Source organism: Electrophorus electricus, chromosome 1 (genome assembly GCF_041902795.1).
Source record: "Electrophorus electricus isolate QZ-2024a chromosome 1, ASM4190279v1, whole genome shotgun sequence".
In the NCBI taxonomy this organism is placed as follows: Eukaryota; Metazoa; Chordata; class Actinopteri; order Gymnotiformes; family Gymnotidae; genus Electrophorus; species Electrophorus electricus.
The window spans coordinates 20,125,563-20,140,883 of NC_137497.1; the positions used below are offsets into that span (position 1 = coordinate 20,125,563).

The following is a 15,321-nucleotide window of genomic DNA, read 5'->3' on the forward strand; positions in this document are numbered from 1 at the left end:
TTCAGTACAGGCAGGAAGGACTTGTGAGGCAAAATAGAAGGGTAGTCGTAAACAGGAGGGGAATGGTGAAGGGGAGAGTCGAGGGCAGTCCAAGTCCAAACCAGAAGGTAGAATCCGAGGTTGTGTAAGGGGCTAAGAGTGAGGTGGTGTTTAGGGGGAAAGCAACAGAAACAAGAAATGCTCGGTATGCATGAGAATGCAATACTTCGCGAGGATACTATGGGAAAAGGGAGGTTATAAAAGAAACTAAAATGAGAGACTGGTGTAATTAATCAGTAATCAGGCGACAGTGATCTACGTTTGGGCAGAGAAAGGCTAGTGGGTAGGACTGATGCCGTTACAGATATACAAAAAGATTAGCCCTTGTATGCCTCGGTTGTGGTTCTCTTCAAAACTGTACTATTACTGAACCAATTATATCTTAAATGACATTTTATAGCATTACTAACTGTGTTGTGAAGTGTCCTGGTGAATTTCTGCCTAAATCAATGCTCATTACATATCTGAAAGTAAGACGATGAGTTTCTGAATTTCTTTGGCTCGCAGCATGCTGTCTAGTTTTAAGGATCTTTTGGTCTACTTCACTTTGTCTCGCAGGTCCTATTTATTTTCTCGTTAATAATAAAAACCTTCATTTAAAAACTGCATTTTGTGTTTTAAATATTGGACAAAGATAACACAAGTAAATTTGTTTAATGATTTGTCACAAGTGGCATGAAGCAGGCCAAATGACATGAGGCCTGTTTCCATAATACAATGCTTTGAAATGAATGCAGCATTACAGCATTGGGAAAACCAACCACAACAACTGACCATAATCACCAAGACCACATGGGAGACTATTGAAATTATAACCTGAACAATAAGGGAGACTCTTGAAATTATAACCTGAACAATAAGGGGGACTCTTAATTAAAACATGTTGACAAATGGCAACTAAAATATTTAAACTATTCAAAGATGCTCCAGACAAAATGTCCGTTTTTTCCATGAGCTAACACAAAAGTATTTAACGTGCATTAAATCACATCACAGGATCTCACAGTAATATTTAAATAAACATCTTTACATTACATTTACAGTACTGGGCAGATCCTCTTATAGTGACTGATACATATTCATCAGTATGACAGCATGTGTGCTCTCTGAGGATCAAATCTTACTGTACCTGCTCTACCAGGTGAGCTTCAGCAGAGCTAATGTGATAAAACTCTGATCATGCATGACTGAACATACACTGATCTTTGACCCCTGAATGGGACAGAGAAAAGCAGTGCAGATACGTTTGTGTGTGTGTAAAAGAGAACGAAATAATTTATCATCTCTCAGACTCTCATGGTTATTATTGGGAGATCACCTCTGCTCTTCATCTGAGTGGTTTAGTCCATTCATATTAACTCCTCTGTTGTCATGGTTACTGTTCCATTCACTGTACTTCCTTTCTAGAGCTCCTGAATTTTTTTCCTCAGCTGCACAATCACCAGCACTGCTGCCACAAGCCCCGCCCCCGTCAGAGCCAGGAGCACCGTCAACACCGTCACTGTGGAGCTCTGATCTGGACATGGCTGGACATCTGCAACAGACAGACATAAAAATGGTCAGAAATTATGAACAACTCTTTAAACAGTACAGAGTTATAATCATATGTGTATATACCAGAGTGGTCACTGTGATGGGATTGTGGGACAGGGGCAGTTCAGCTCCAGTTCCTGACAAAAAGATCTCAACAGCATCACGATCTTAACAAGTGGATACGCATAATGTTTCACCAGTTACTATAGTAACCACTTCTACAGATTTGTGTGTGTTCTCTGGTGAGCTCAGCACCTCCCACCTCCATATCAGTATCCAATCAAATTCAATCAGGAAGTAACTAGTACAGTGATGGAGAACTGTTTAGAAATCAAACTAAAACAAATCTGGATCTTGTAGAGAGATATTGTTGTAAATGTAGAATAGAAACATACTGAGAGTTCAAAGTGAATGAACCAGTGGAGAGAATGAGCTACACAAAGGGGGGGGGGGGTACATAACAACAACAACAACAACAACAACCACCACCACCACCACCACCCTGATCACCACCTGTGCTCCGTCATAACTATGATCACTGCTGAAGCTCCAGTCTGTCATATTAACACACAGCATAATTACTGCACCATCACTGACTACATTTACTTATTAACACACAGCATAATTACTGCACCATCACTGACTACATTTACTTATTAACACACAGCATAATTACTGCACCATCACTGACTACATTTACATATTAACACACAGCATAATTACTACAGTGAACAGTGTTATTGAGGGTGAAGTATTTGTTGACTTATTGAGGGTCGTATGTAGAGGGATTGAGCTCCAGGACAAGGCCAAACTAAAAAAAAAACAACCAACCAAACAAACAAGCCATACTAGAAATAAAAATTATTATTATTATTAGTTGGTTACATTTATTTAGCACCTTTTTCAAATTCAAGGACACTTTACAGGCAGAAATCAGCTTTAACACTCAAATCACTCACAGACAGATGAGAAGCAGCAGCAAATTTACACACAGTGTTCTCTCTATCAGAAACTACAGACTCCTGGGGGACTGAACCAGGTGTAGGGGAAGGGGAGGAGGTTCAGACCAAGACAGAGCACCAACCATCACTGAACACACACACACACACACACACACACACACACACACACACACACACACACACACACACACACACACACACACACACACAGAGTACCAACCATCACTGAACACACACACACACACACACACACACACACACACACACACAGAGCACCAACCATCACTGAACATAAACACACACACACACACACACAGAGCACCAACCATCACTGAACATACACACACACACACACAGAGCACCAACCATCACTGGACATACACACACACACACACACACACACACAGAGCACCAACCATCACTGAACATAAACACACACACACACACACATCTATATTCATACACAATTCATATTGATACAGGACAGTTTTAGAGTATCCAGTCATCCTAACCTCCATGTTTTTGGGAGGTTCCCTCTGGGGTCCTACACAGACACTGGGAGAACACGGAAACTCTACGCAGATAGGGACTCAGATGCAAACATGCCAACCACCAAGCCCTGCTGCCCAAAACAACCAACTGTCCCAACTGAACACAAACAAAATTAAGTACAATAACCCTCCCTACTCCCAAAAACAAACAAACAGAGGTAAAGAACTGAGCAAATAAAAAAGGTGTCAAACTTCCCAACTACGATTCACACAGGACTACTACAATACACTATACACAGAATAATATTTACAACAGTGAACACGTCCAGAAAAAGGGGAAGCGATAAGTCAGAATGATTTAACAAACAGAGGCCCAAAACCACAACAATCGGCAAACAACGCTCACTGAACAAACACAAGCAGCCACAGCAGCAGTGGATATGAATCGCAGCCTGTTGCTTCTTCCCGGGCTTCCCCTTATGCGTGCGGTAGAATGAGGCAGCAGCCCAGGACAATTCCAGCACAGGACAGAAGACTTGATCAGGTGGAGGAGGAGCATCATGAAGGGGAGGAGCCATAGGATGTAAGATAAATGTAAACAAACACAAATAACCCTACCCATAACGCAAACAGGGTTGTAACACCTTCAAATACCAACACTTCAATTTTTCTGACTCATCACTCAATAACTCATGATTGTTTTGGTATGAGTAAGCAGGTATCACACCAAGTGCCGTAAAACATCAGTGGCTGGATCCAAGAGTGTCCATGTGAGAATCCACCACAAAGAGTCCAGTGAAAATCAACCAGGTCCACATGCTCTATTGGGGATATGCTTAATAAATAGGACCTCAACTAAGACCAAGACCTCAAACTATGACACTCAGTTCATGCTGTTGACATGATCCTAGCATTCATAGTCAAACTAATACTGAAGCACTGATGTGCATGTAAACATAGTTACTGATACTATGCACAACCCCCTCCCCAACATAGTAATTCTAGGCAACATTAAAATCACAGTAACCACACTTACCTTCCACAGTATCTGTGTATGTCTGTATAATCTCTTCATTCTTAGTGTCTCTGATGCTGTAAACTCCACTATCAGATGGTGTGGTTCCTTGCAGCTCCACAGCAGAGATGAGCGACACTCTCCGAGTGTATTCAGGTTTACACTTCAGTGAGTGTCCAGCCACTGTACAGATCTGTCCACTAGAGGGAGCAGCTGCACCTTTGCTGTTATAAATCACCTCAACTGACTCTGACATGAGCAAATCCAGCACCAGAGGTTCACCAGGCTTAATCTGAATTGAGGAATTCTGGGCTGTGGAAAAAAACAATTAGAAACTTCAATGTAATATACAACTGATTTGACCATGTAACCTCAGAACTGCAAATCTGATATAAACATTTAAACATTACATACAAGCTCCTTCTGTTTTTCCCCACATATCTGATATTTGAAGTTTACAATTCTATGATCTACTTTATTTACCACAGATAAATAAAATTCTCTCTGTCTACATAAATAATGGTTTAGTAACAATAACTAGGTAATCCATGAGGACACTTACCCTCTATCTGTAGACTCACATCACAGATGTCTTTCCCATTACAGCTGCAGGTGTACCAGGTCTTCTTAGTGTAATCGGCATCAGTGATGGTGAGGGAGAGATCTCCCTTCAGGTACTGATCATGGGACATGTGAAATCCCTCCCCTGACTGGCAGGATGTCTGGTTACACTGAGCCAGAATGTCAAGTTGTTTATAGGACACAGTCCATGTGACCAGACCAGAACATGTCTGAGTGCAGGGGAGAGTAGCAGCATCATGAAGATTCACCTTTACTGAAGGAAAAGAGCCTGAAAGAGACATTAAGAAAAGAGTTTAAAACGTTATGAAAGTTTATGAACTCTTTAGAAGTTTCGATATTTCTGCATATATATGAACTAAAACTTCAGATTGTCAAACAAGTCCTGAAAGTGGATAAAGACAAACAAATCAAACAAAAATATTAGACTGTCATTTATTTATAGAGGAAAATGACCCAATGTTTCCTATCAATGCAATAAATATCAACTTGTAAAAATATTTATTGTTCTTTAGAATGTTAATTTATTTTTTGTCATATCCATGCATGATACAGCATATATAATACATCCCACACTAAAATAATTCCCTACACAACTGAACCACAGTCCCTCAGTGGCTTTTAATGAAAGCAATACAGATCTGATATTTTATCAGGCAACATTCAAATGCAAGATATCAGTATCAGATCAGCAGAGAAAAACTGGTATCATGCTCTCTCTATAAATAAAGTAAAACTAAAAATATCAACCCATTCAGTCAGGCTACTTAAATATTCTTGGATACTCAAACATGCATTTCTATGTAAGAGCAGAACTGACTGATACTGCTCATTAGTACGGCTGCAGGGACATCTGTGCCTTCTATGTCTGTGTCTACATGACCATTCTGGTGAGCTTTTAATTAAAGGGTTCTGAAATGCAAGTCTATTAGCAAAATGACAGGGAATCTGTCCAATTAAATTCATGAATTAAATAATTTTGACTCTGGGGGTGGGCCTATAGCAGCCTGGCCCTTCTCCGTGTTCTCCGTGTTATTAATAAAACACTACTGTCTATGTACATGCTACCTTAGCCAGCTGACTCTCAATTTTATGTAATATAAAGATGATTAAATAATACATAAAGGTCAAGCAAGTCCAATAGTTCAGTTAACACACCAAAATCAAAGATGAAATTCTGATGACCTAAGAGAACCTGTTTTGACCATTTACCTGCTATGACTGTCAGCAGCTGTAACAGCAAAACAAAGTGACATCTGCTGCAGAATAGCATGACTGAGGAGACAAAAGAGAACCAGTCAGTACTGTACAGAGGAGACAGGAGAACCCAGTCAGTACTGTACAGAGGAGACAGGAGAACCCAGTCAGTACTGCACAGAGGAGGCAGAAGAACCCAGTCAGTACTGTACAGAGGAGACAGAAGGACCCAGTCAGTACTGTACAGAGGAGGCAGGGGGAACCCAGTCAGTACTGTACAGAGGAGACAGGAGGACCCAGTCAGTACTGTACAGAGGAGACAGGAGGACCCAGTCAGTACTGTACAGAGGAGACAGGAGAACCCAGTCAGTACTGTACAGAGGAGACAGAAGGACCCAGTCAGTACTGTACAGAGGAGACAGGAGAACCCAGTCAGTACTGTACAGGTAGGAGCAGCTGAGTAAATCTCACAGTGATCACTATTAGGAAAAAAGTCACTTATTTACAGTACCCTGATTACACCACCTGCCATAAAAGAAACAGGACTAAAGCACCATCTATCCCACAGTAGAAACAGGACTAAACCCTACTACACCTCAGCAGCACAGTAATCCTCCTTTACCAGAGGGGGTTAGTCCAGGGTCCAGAACATCACAGTCCTGCCTGCCAGTACATTGTGTCACTGTTCAGTTCCCTTATTTGCAGCAGTCATGCTGTGTTTGATATTTCTGGCAACACTAAACTACTCATCAGACGGGACTAATTTTCCAGTCATGTATGTAAAGCAACTTTACCACAAGACCTCTAGAGTGTATGACAGACTCACACACAGGATCAGAAACCTCAGCATAAATTACAGACATGTCAGTGGCTACTGGATTTACGTGTTACCATCTCACTAAAACATCCACGTGTGATACGTAGCTTTCGTTGAAAGAAACCAGTAAATATTTTTCACATATCTGCACAGAATTACATACGTGTAGGGGAATTTACTTAAAACTTCTGAAAGGTCATTTGCCTCCTTAAGAACTTCCGTGATTGGAGAAAAAAGCGCCAAAACTTAACAACCCCCGAAATTACAGAAAACCGCCATTTACAGCAGGAAATTAAACTTGAAACTTGAAACATGAAACTTGAAAAAGGTGCAAGAATTTTTGCAGACGCTGCAGTAGGTAAAATGACTGACATGGCGAGAGTAAAATCACTAAAGAACGAGGGAAATGATTACATTACCGCACCTGGCCATGTCAAATGAATCCTGTCTGAATATTCTTAACACACATGAGGTTCTTAATCCGGTTCTGGGGACCCACCGCCCTGCACAGTTTCCCATCTGATCCAGCTCATGAAAGACTTCATGACCCAGAACACCTGAAACTCTCCGCCTGTGGATGCACTGTTACCAGTCTTAAATGTACATGGCAAACACGGAAATAAACCTGAAACAGTTTTTCTTTGGGCTGATAAGATGTTCCTGGCGACATGCGGAATCAATTAGTCTGTAATGCACCTATAAAACAGGAGAATTGTAACGGTCAGTAATTTGCGGACTGTCCCCTTAAGTTACGTTTACGTAAAAGGCGTGTGCACGTAGGCCACGCGGAAGAGTTGGTTTTGTACTGTGCGTGACGGACGTTGCTGGACCCAGATCTTCATTTATCGTTATTTACTTCTTTTGTAACGCGTTATGAGCCGTGGATGTTTTTACAACTCATGTATGAGCTGTCTACAATACTCCAGGAGCGAGCCTGTGTCACGTGGTGAATAATCCAGCAAGTTTACTACTAAACTGAGTGATTCTGCTCCGCATCTCCTCCACGTGCTTCACACGCTTCTCTCTACCAGTTCCAAAGATCTGCTCATCTGGGTTGGAGTATAATTTAAACAGGACTAACTCCAAGCGTTACAGTATGTACTAAAGTAGACAGTTACTGTAGGTGCAAGGCAGGTGTTCTTAATAAAGTGACCGGTGAGTTTATGTAGCAACATTCGTTCTTGGGCTGTTTATCTAACGACATCGCAAATATTATTGTGGAGAAAAATGTGGGATAAAAAATGGAGGCAGTGAAACCCACTGACTAATCACAGAGTGCGATAGTGTTTTTGAATATTATTATTATTATTATTATTATTATTATTATTATTATTATTATTATTTAATAGCAATAAAGGTTTGTACGCCACATGGACATGACCTCCTACCAAACGCATTTACTGAGGTAACTGCACGCAGGAGACACACAGTCCATCTACTGAACTGCAGCATAAGAAGGCAGAACAGCACGCGGAGGGAACAAAGCGCACAGCTACTATCGCTCAGTGCACGAGCTAAAGTCCCTAAATGAACACATGAACCCGTTCAACAGTCCGCGAGACCAACCAGAGTTCTTAGCAGACATGCAAACTTTAAAACAGCTGCACTAAATATTACATATTAACTTATTATCTATGCAGTTGCCTAGTTGCGTTCATAAATCAGACTTTCTGACAGCTAGCGCGCATATTTGGACGGTAATCAGAAGTACATCGACATACAAACACTTTTAAACTCACCGCTAAATGTCACACTTGAACCTCCCGCTTCAGAAATGAAACCAATGGATTTGTGCTCGTGCTTGATTCGTTCTACAATGTTTACGTCACCACAGAATAAAGTGGAAATAGTGATAAAAAGCATTTTGAAGTTTGAACACTTAACTTTTACCTTCAAGTAAGGTGGAGTATTTTATAAGAGCACTATTATAATAATAATGATTTATAATTCTTTAATTTCTAAAGTCATAAATTGATGGCATTTTATCAGTTTTGTTTAATGATAAGCTGTTCACAATTTAGAACTTCAATTTAAAATATATAAAATATTTTTGCTCTTAAATATGACTTAGTAAGATGTGTTCTGGGTGCATTCTAAATGTATTCTGAATATATTACTGTTTTATGTATTGTAATAGAATACATCACATTATTCAACCATCAAAGTATTCTGCCAAACCCTGGATGTATGTACACAACTCAGCAATGAGATTTTAATGACATGCACAACAGTCCATTTAGTTTTATTAGTTGCTTTTATTGAAACAACAAATGTCATGCTTTTCGATGCAACAGAACAGTTTTAAAAGCTGGAAATAAATACATAGATAACTAACAAACCACCTAAATAAATACTACTATATAGTAGTATTAATAAGTACTACATATGTAAGCTGCGTCACATCCCAGTGTGCTTCAACGAGGGTGAAAAGACTGATGATGATGATGGTGATGATGATGGAATATTGGAGCACTGTGTTGTAGAGTAAATGTCTTTCAACAAACATTTTAGGTATAAACGTCAGTGCCTTCAGTGTCCTACTTTGGAACACTCTTCCTATATGACTGAATAATTATATGTTCCTGTATGCCTGAGTAACTTACTCTGTATGTTCCTGCATGTTTGAGTAATTATTATTGCACTGTATATTCCTGCATATCTGAGTAATTATTATTATTATTACTCTGCATTGTCACTGTTGTCCCCTCCCTGTCATCTCGGTCACTTTAGCAATCCTGTCATGCTCTGTTTTGGCTTTACAACTTGGTTTTCTTTCCATGAGCTTCTTTGTTTTGATTTTTCTGTTACTCCCCCTTGTCTGGTTGTTCTGCCTGTTTTCTCCCGTTTCTAATTGTTCCTTGTTAATTCGTGTATATATTCCTTGTTAACTCGTGTATATATTTCTAGTGTCTCTCCAGTCTTGCCGCTGGTTATTGTTCACTCAGCCTGTGTTCATTGTACTAAGCCTCCATTTATACTAAGGTCCTATCATGTTTGCTGTTCATGTCGCCTGTGTTCTTCATTTCATGTTGTTGCCTTGTAACCTGTTCCCAGTTGTGTTTCTGTCAGTGTATTGGTTCTATCGTGTTTAGCTTTCATTTTCTTTATCTTTTGTGGGTCTGTCCATCTCAATATGTTGACTCATTCCACTGACCCTGATTTTCTGTTCCAGTATGTTCCAGAGAGCTTGCGTCCTCTCATTGGCCTGTTCCAATATTCTGCAAAACGCCGCAGAGCACCATTGGTCTGTTCCAACGTGCTTCTCCAATTTTTATTGGCTCTCCCGTTGCCATCCCATTGCTGTCCCAGCACCCTGCCACACTTCTGACTTACAGCATTTGGTAAGTGAAGCCAGGCTCCCTCTTTTACATTTTCCCTTCAGTTTGTTGTGCTCAATTTATTTCTATGGCTTTTATTCCCCATCTCGGTACGTCCAGACTTTACTGTAAAAGTGAGATTTAATGGGCAAAGTTAGTTGCCGGACCGACAGACCGAGCTAACTAGCTGCTCGTTAACCTGTCTGTGTCGGACACAGTGCAAGTTTTCTCTCAGACATCTTGGTTATCAGTTGTGGGTGAATGAATGAATGAAGTTAATGAAGTCATTTCCACTTCATCTGAAGTTAACATTTGCGGTACAATGACCTGTGCTACTGAAAATGACTGACTGTTATTTCAAACAACAATTAAATAGCACTTAAGCTTCACTAGCTGGGGATACAGAGTTATCTGGTTAACTGCAAAGAAGCTCCTTTTGTCAAAGGAGCTCCATTTTCAAACACATGTTATTGACACAGTCCTGAGTAATGTACATTAATGCTGATTTAAAAAATGTTTAGGCATCAATTTTAGCATTAATTTTGGTTTGTTTCTCTTGATCCCTTAGAATGTTTTCCAAACTGGCATCTCCATATTCCAGGCCAGCACCTGTGAGGGTGAGGTGAGTGGCTACATATACAGCTGAGAGAGCAGAGACATACACATTAGTGGAAGGTGTGCTGGTTAAGTCCACCAAGAGGGTTGATACTTGTGCTCGCTCTGACGGGGAGCATTTTGTAGTGGCCCATTTAAAAAAAAAAAGATGATAGTCATCGAATTGGTTGTCTTATTTCAATAGCTACAATTTATCAGAAAAATATGGTAGCTCTAAAATGTATTTCAGTCCATCCACAGGAGTGTTTATAACAGATGAGGTCACAATATCTTCAGATCTGGAAGTATAATGCCGCAATGCTGTCTGTCCTCCCTCCCCAACCTATAAAGACCTTCCTGACTGGAAAGCAGACTAGTGTGCACTCTCAGGGAGGGTTGTCAGTGTAAGTATTATTTGTAAAAATATTAGCCTAATTAAATATATGCTATGACCCTTAGTGTCATAAGAGATAAATTTAACCTTAATATTAATCTGCACATCTTATACCGACCATAACAAACCATTACTGAAATGACAAACATGACACTTGTTTTTAAACTCTAAACTCGATTGACTGTTTAGATCTTGTCCATTGGTGTCCTCACAATAGCAGAGTGTAAATGAATTTTATATATTGTATCTAAGAACATTTATATAAATACTGTCTATGAAATCATTTCCAAATAGCATATGGCTAACAATACACTTTCTTACATAAACTGTGAGTCAGTGAAAGCACCACAGCAAATGTTGATTTTGCCTTTTAACACAAACGTTTGTGAACATCCACGTACTAAGTTGCTGTATTGACCAATTTTTATTGAGCGTTTATTTGCTAATTTCAGTAATTATTCAATGTGGTTGATTTGCAACTGAAGCCTCTGAGGGTAAGAGAAATATTAATATTGGTATTTTTTCACGTTGTTTTTTCCGCCGCTTGTGGTGACGTTAATAGGTGACTGCTTTAATCGGTCATACTTATGTTGAATCGGTTTTCGTTGTTTGTGATTTGCTTCTGTTCGCGATTGCCTTCTTTTGTGCAGGGATATACGTTTTGTTTTGTTTTTTTAATTAAGTATCATTTGTTGTATTTACTCTTCTGTGACTCATTCGGGTCATTAATCATGAGAGGGTTTAAAAGGATTTATTACTATCAACATAGTACTAGACACATTTCTGGAGGCACCGCGCTAATTTGCATTGATCTAACACGAAATTTCTGAGATGTGCTCCCTCTGAATGATTTCATTAGGGCGCCTTTAGGCAGAGGTTACACGCGGGTTTAATTTTTGAAACATTTTGAATCAAGTTTCAGGTTGAAAGGCGACATCTGTAACGGTGAGTTTAAGAGTTTTTATATAGATGTACTTCTGATTACCGTCCAGATATGCGCGCTAGCTGTCAGAAAGTGATTTATGAACATAACGGCTCAGCAATATAGGACGGAAAAAGTATCCATCTGCATAGATAATAAATGAATATGTAATATTTAGTGAAGCTGCCAGGAATGGCAAGGGTGATGGTTTCTATAAGGTAACAGTTAATATAAAATATTAATTTATACACTTGATCATCTTACTGAACCTGAGCTTACGCGACAATCGGCGACCTGCCTCCAAACGTCTCTCCGTGTCCGTGTCTCCGCCTCGGCCGCTGTACTCGAACAGAAAGCTGAAGTCAAACTCGGGTTCCCATTTCGGGTCGGCGTGGCTTAGACTGCGTGGATACGGCTGCCTATCCTCTGCTCGGAGAGGAACAGGGGCGCTCGCATCCTGCGCAGTCACACCGCACCTCTTAACTTTCATGTGAAAAAACAAATAAACCGCACACACATTTATCCGCAAGCATATATGCTTGCCTGAGTTGAAACGGATTGGCCTGCCACTTGTGTGTCTTGGTGAATTGTAGGTTGAAAGAACCATAAAGAGAAAGATAAGGGTTTGGAGGAGAAAAAAATTTGACATTTCAAGTTCCAACATCTCTAGCAGTTAGTTTAAAAGTGTTTATATGTCGATGTACTTCTGATTACCGTCCAAATATGCGCGCTAGCTGTCAGAAAGTCTGATTTATGAACGCAACTAGGCAACTGCATAGATAATAAATTAATATGTAATGTTTAGTGCAGCTGTTTTAAAGTTTGCATGTCTGCTAAGAACTCTGATTGTTCTCGCGGACTGTTGAACGGGTTCATGTGTTCATTTAGGGACTTTAGCTCGTGCACTGAGCGATAGTAGCTGTGCGCTTTGTTCCCTCCGCGTGCTGTTCTGCCTTCTTATGCTGCAGTTCAGTAGATGGACTGTGTGTCTCCTGCGTGCAGTTACCTCAGTAAATGCGTTTGGTAGGAGATCATGTCCATGTGGCGTACAAACCTTTATTGCTATTAAATAATAATAATAATAATATTCAAAAACACTGTCGCACTCTGTGATTAGCCAGTGGGTTTCACTGCCTCTATTTTTATCACACATTTTTCTCCACAATATTTGCGAGGTCGTTAGATAAATATCCCAAGTACGAATGTTGCTACATAAACTCACCGGTCACTTTATTAAGAACACCTGCCTTGCACCTACAGTAACTGTCTACTTTAGTACATACTGTAACGCTTGGAGTTAGTCCTGTTTAAATTATACTCCAACCCAGATGAGGAGATCTTTGGAACTGGTAGAGAGAAGCGTGTGAAACACGTGGAGGAGATGCGGACCAGAATCACTCAGTTTAGTAGTAAACTTGCTGGTTTATTCACCACGTGACACAGGCTCGCTCCTGGAGTATTGTAGACAGCTCATACATGAGTTGTAAAAACATCCACAGCTCATAACGCGTTACTAAAGAAGTAAATAACGATAAATGAAGAGCTGGGTCCAGCAACGTCCGTCACGCACAGTACAAAACCAACTCTTCCGCGTGGCCTACGTGCACACGCCTTTTACGTAAACGTAACTTAAGGGGACAGTCCGCAAATTACTGACCGTTACAATACTCCTGTTTAGGTGCATTACAGACTAATTGATTCTGCATGTTGCCAGGAACAGTTTATCAGCCCAAAGAAAAACTGTTTCAGGTTTATTTCTGTGTTTGTCATGTACATTTAAGACTGGTAACAGTGCATCCGCTGGCGGACAGTTTCAGGTTTTCTGGGTCATCAAGTCTTTCATGAGCTGGATCAGATGGGAAACTGTGCAGGGCGGTGCGTCCCCAGAACCAAGGTTCAGAACCTCATGTGTTAAAACCTTTCGGACAGGATTCATTTGACATGGCGAGGTGTGGTAATGTAATTATTTCCCTCGTTCCTCAGTGATTTTACTCTCGCCATGTCAGTCATTTTACCTACTGCAGTGTCAGTAATAATTATTGCGTCCTTTTCCTGCTATAAACGACTGTTTGCTGTAATCTCAGGGATTTTTAATGACTTCTCAGAGGTTTTAAGTAAATTCCCCTACACATATGTAACCTGCTAATGTTCAAACCCAAGTCATTACTATAAGTGGCTTCATTAAATAACAGAATTCTGTGCAAATGTGTGAAAAATATTTAGTGGTTGCGACCAACGAAGGCTACGTATCACACGTGGATGTTTTAGTGAGACAGTAATACGTAAATCCATTAGCCGCTGACATGTCTGTAATTTATCCTGAGGTTTCTGATCCTGTGTGAGTCTGTTATACACTCCAGAGGTCTTGTGGTAAAGTTGCTATATGTACATATGACTGGAAAATTAGTTCCGTCTGATTAGTAGTTTAGTGTTGCCAGAAATATCAAACACAGCATGACTGCTGGGAATAAGGGAGCTGAACAGTGACACAACGTACTGGCAGGCAGGACTGTGATGTTCTGGACCCTGGCCTAACCCCCTCTGGTAAAGGAGGATTACTGTGCTGCTGAGGTGTAGTGGGGTTTAGTCCTGTTTATTTTATGCCAGGTGCTGTAATCAGGGTACTGTAAATAAGTGACATTTTTCCTAATAGTGATCACTCTGCTCCTACCTGTACAGTACTGACTGGGGTTGTCCTGTCTCCTCTGTACAGTACTGACTGGGTCCTCCTGTCTCCTCTATACAGTACTGACTGGGTTCTCCTGTCTCCTCTGTACAGTACTGACTGGGTCCTCCTGTCCCCTCTGTATAGTACTGACTGGGTTCTCCTGTCTCCTCTGTACAGTACTGACTGGGTTCTCCTGTCTCCTCTGTACAGTACTGACTGGGTTCTCCTGTCTCCTCTGTACAGTACTGACTGGGTCCTCCTGTCTCCTCTGTACAGTACTGACTGGGTTCTCCTGTCTCCTCTGTACAGTACTCACTGGGTTCTCTTTTGTCTCCTCAGTCATGCTGTCCTGCAGCAGGTGTCACTGTGTTCTGCTGTTACAGCTGCTGACAGTCATAGCTGGTAAGTGGACAGAACAGGTTCTCTCAGGTCATCAGAATTTCATCCATGACTTTGGTGTGTTAACCAGACTATTGTACCTGCTTGACCTTTATCTTTATTTAATCTTCTTTATATTTAATAAAATTATTATTAAATTAAGTAATAAATTCTGACGGTTGTTTTTAATAATTCATTTTGCGCTGCACAGCATAAACGATGCCATCCATTTTTATAACATTAAAATGGATAGTAAACTTGTTTACTGCATTGCTGCTATTCATGAGAACTGTACTGTATAACTCACTGTGGATATGTGGCTCCTTGTACCTACTGTATAACTACAGTGTCTGTCTCACTCATAGACCCCATTCATAGTCAGCTGGCTAAGGTAGCATGAACACAGTGATCCTTT

The 15,321-nt window shown here is 40.5% G+C and overlaps 1 protein-coding gene and 1 long non-coding RNA gene across 3 annotated transcripts; one reads left to right on the forward strand and one right to left on the reverse strand.

Annotated features, from left to right (window-relative positions):
• Window positions 1-676: 676 nt before the first annotated feature.
• On the reverse strand, window positions 677-8,709 carry LOC118241399 (uncharacterized). 2 transcript variants are annotated; one of them, XM_081712078.1, is made up of 5 exons: window positions 8,373-8,709; window positions 5,832-5,894; window positions 4,603-4,890; window positions 4,062-4,352; window positions 677-1,573 (listed from the first exon to the last, which is right to left on the reverse strand). In XM_081712078.1, exons 1-5 carry the CDS (start codon window positions 8,494-8,496, stop codon window positions 1,443-1,445), a joined length of 897 nt encoding a protein of 298 aa, XP_081568204.1. In that variant the 5' UTR covers window positions 8,497-8,709; the 3' UTR covers window positions 677-1,442. The 2 variants fall into 2 exon arrangements, with proteins under 2 accessions (XP_081568204.1, XP_081568209.1); XM_081712083.1 differs by lacking the exon at window positions 8,373-8,709 and adding an exon at window positions 7,058-7,233.
• LOC145657445 (uncharacterized) lies at window positions 7,264-11,257 on the forward strand. Its single transcript, XR_014123114.1, has 4 exons — window positions 7,264-7,788; window positions 9,806-9,974; window positions 10,519-10,572; window positions 10,896-11,257. It is a non-coding gene; the product is annotated as an uncharacterized LOC145657445 (long non-coding RNA).
• Window positions 11,258-15,321: the final 4,064 nt, after the last annotated feature.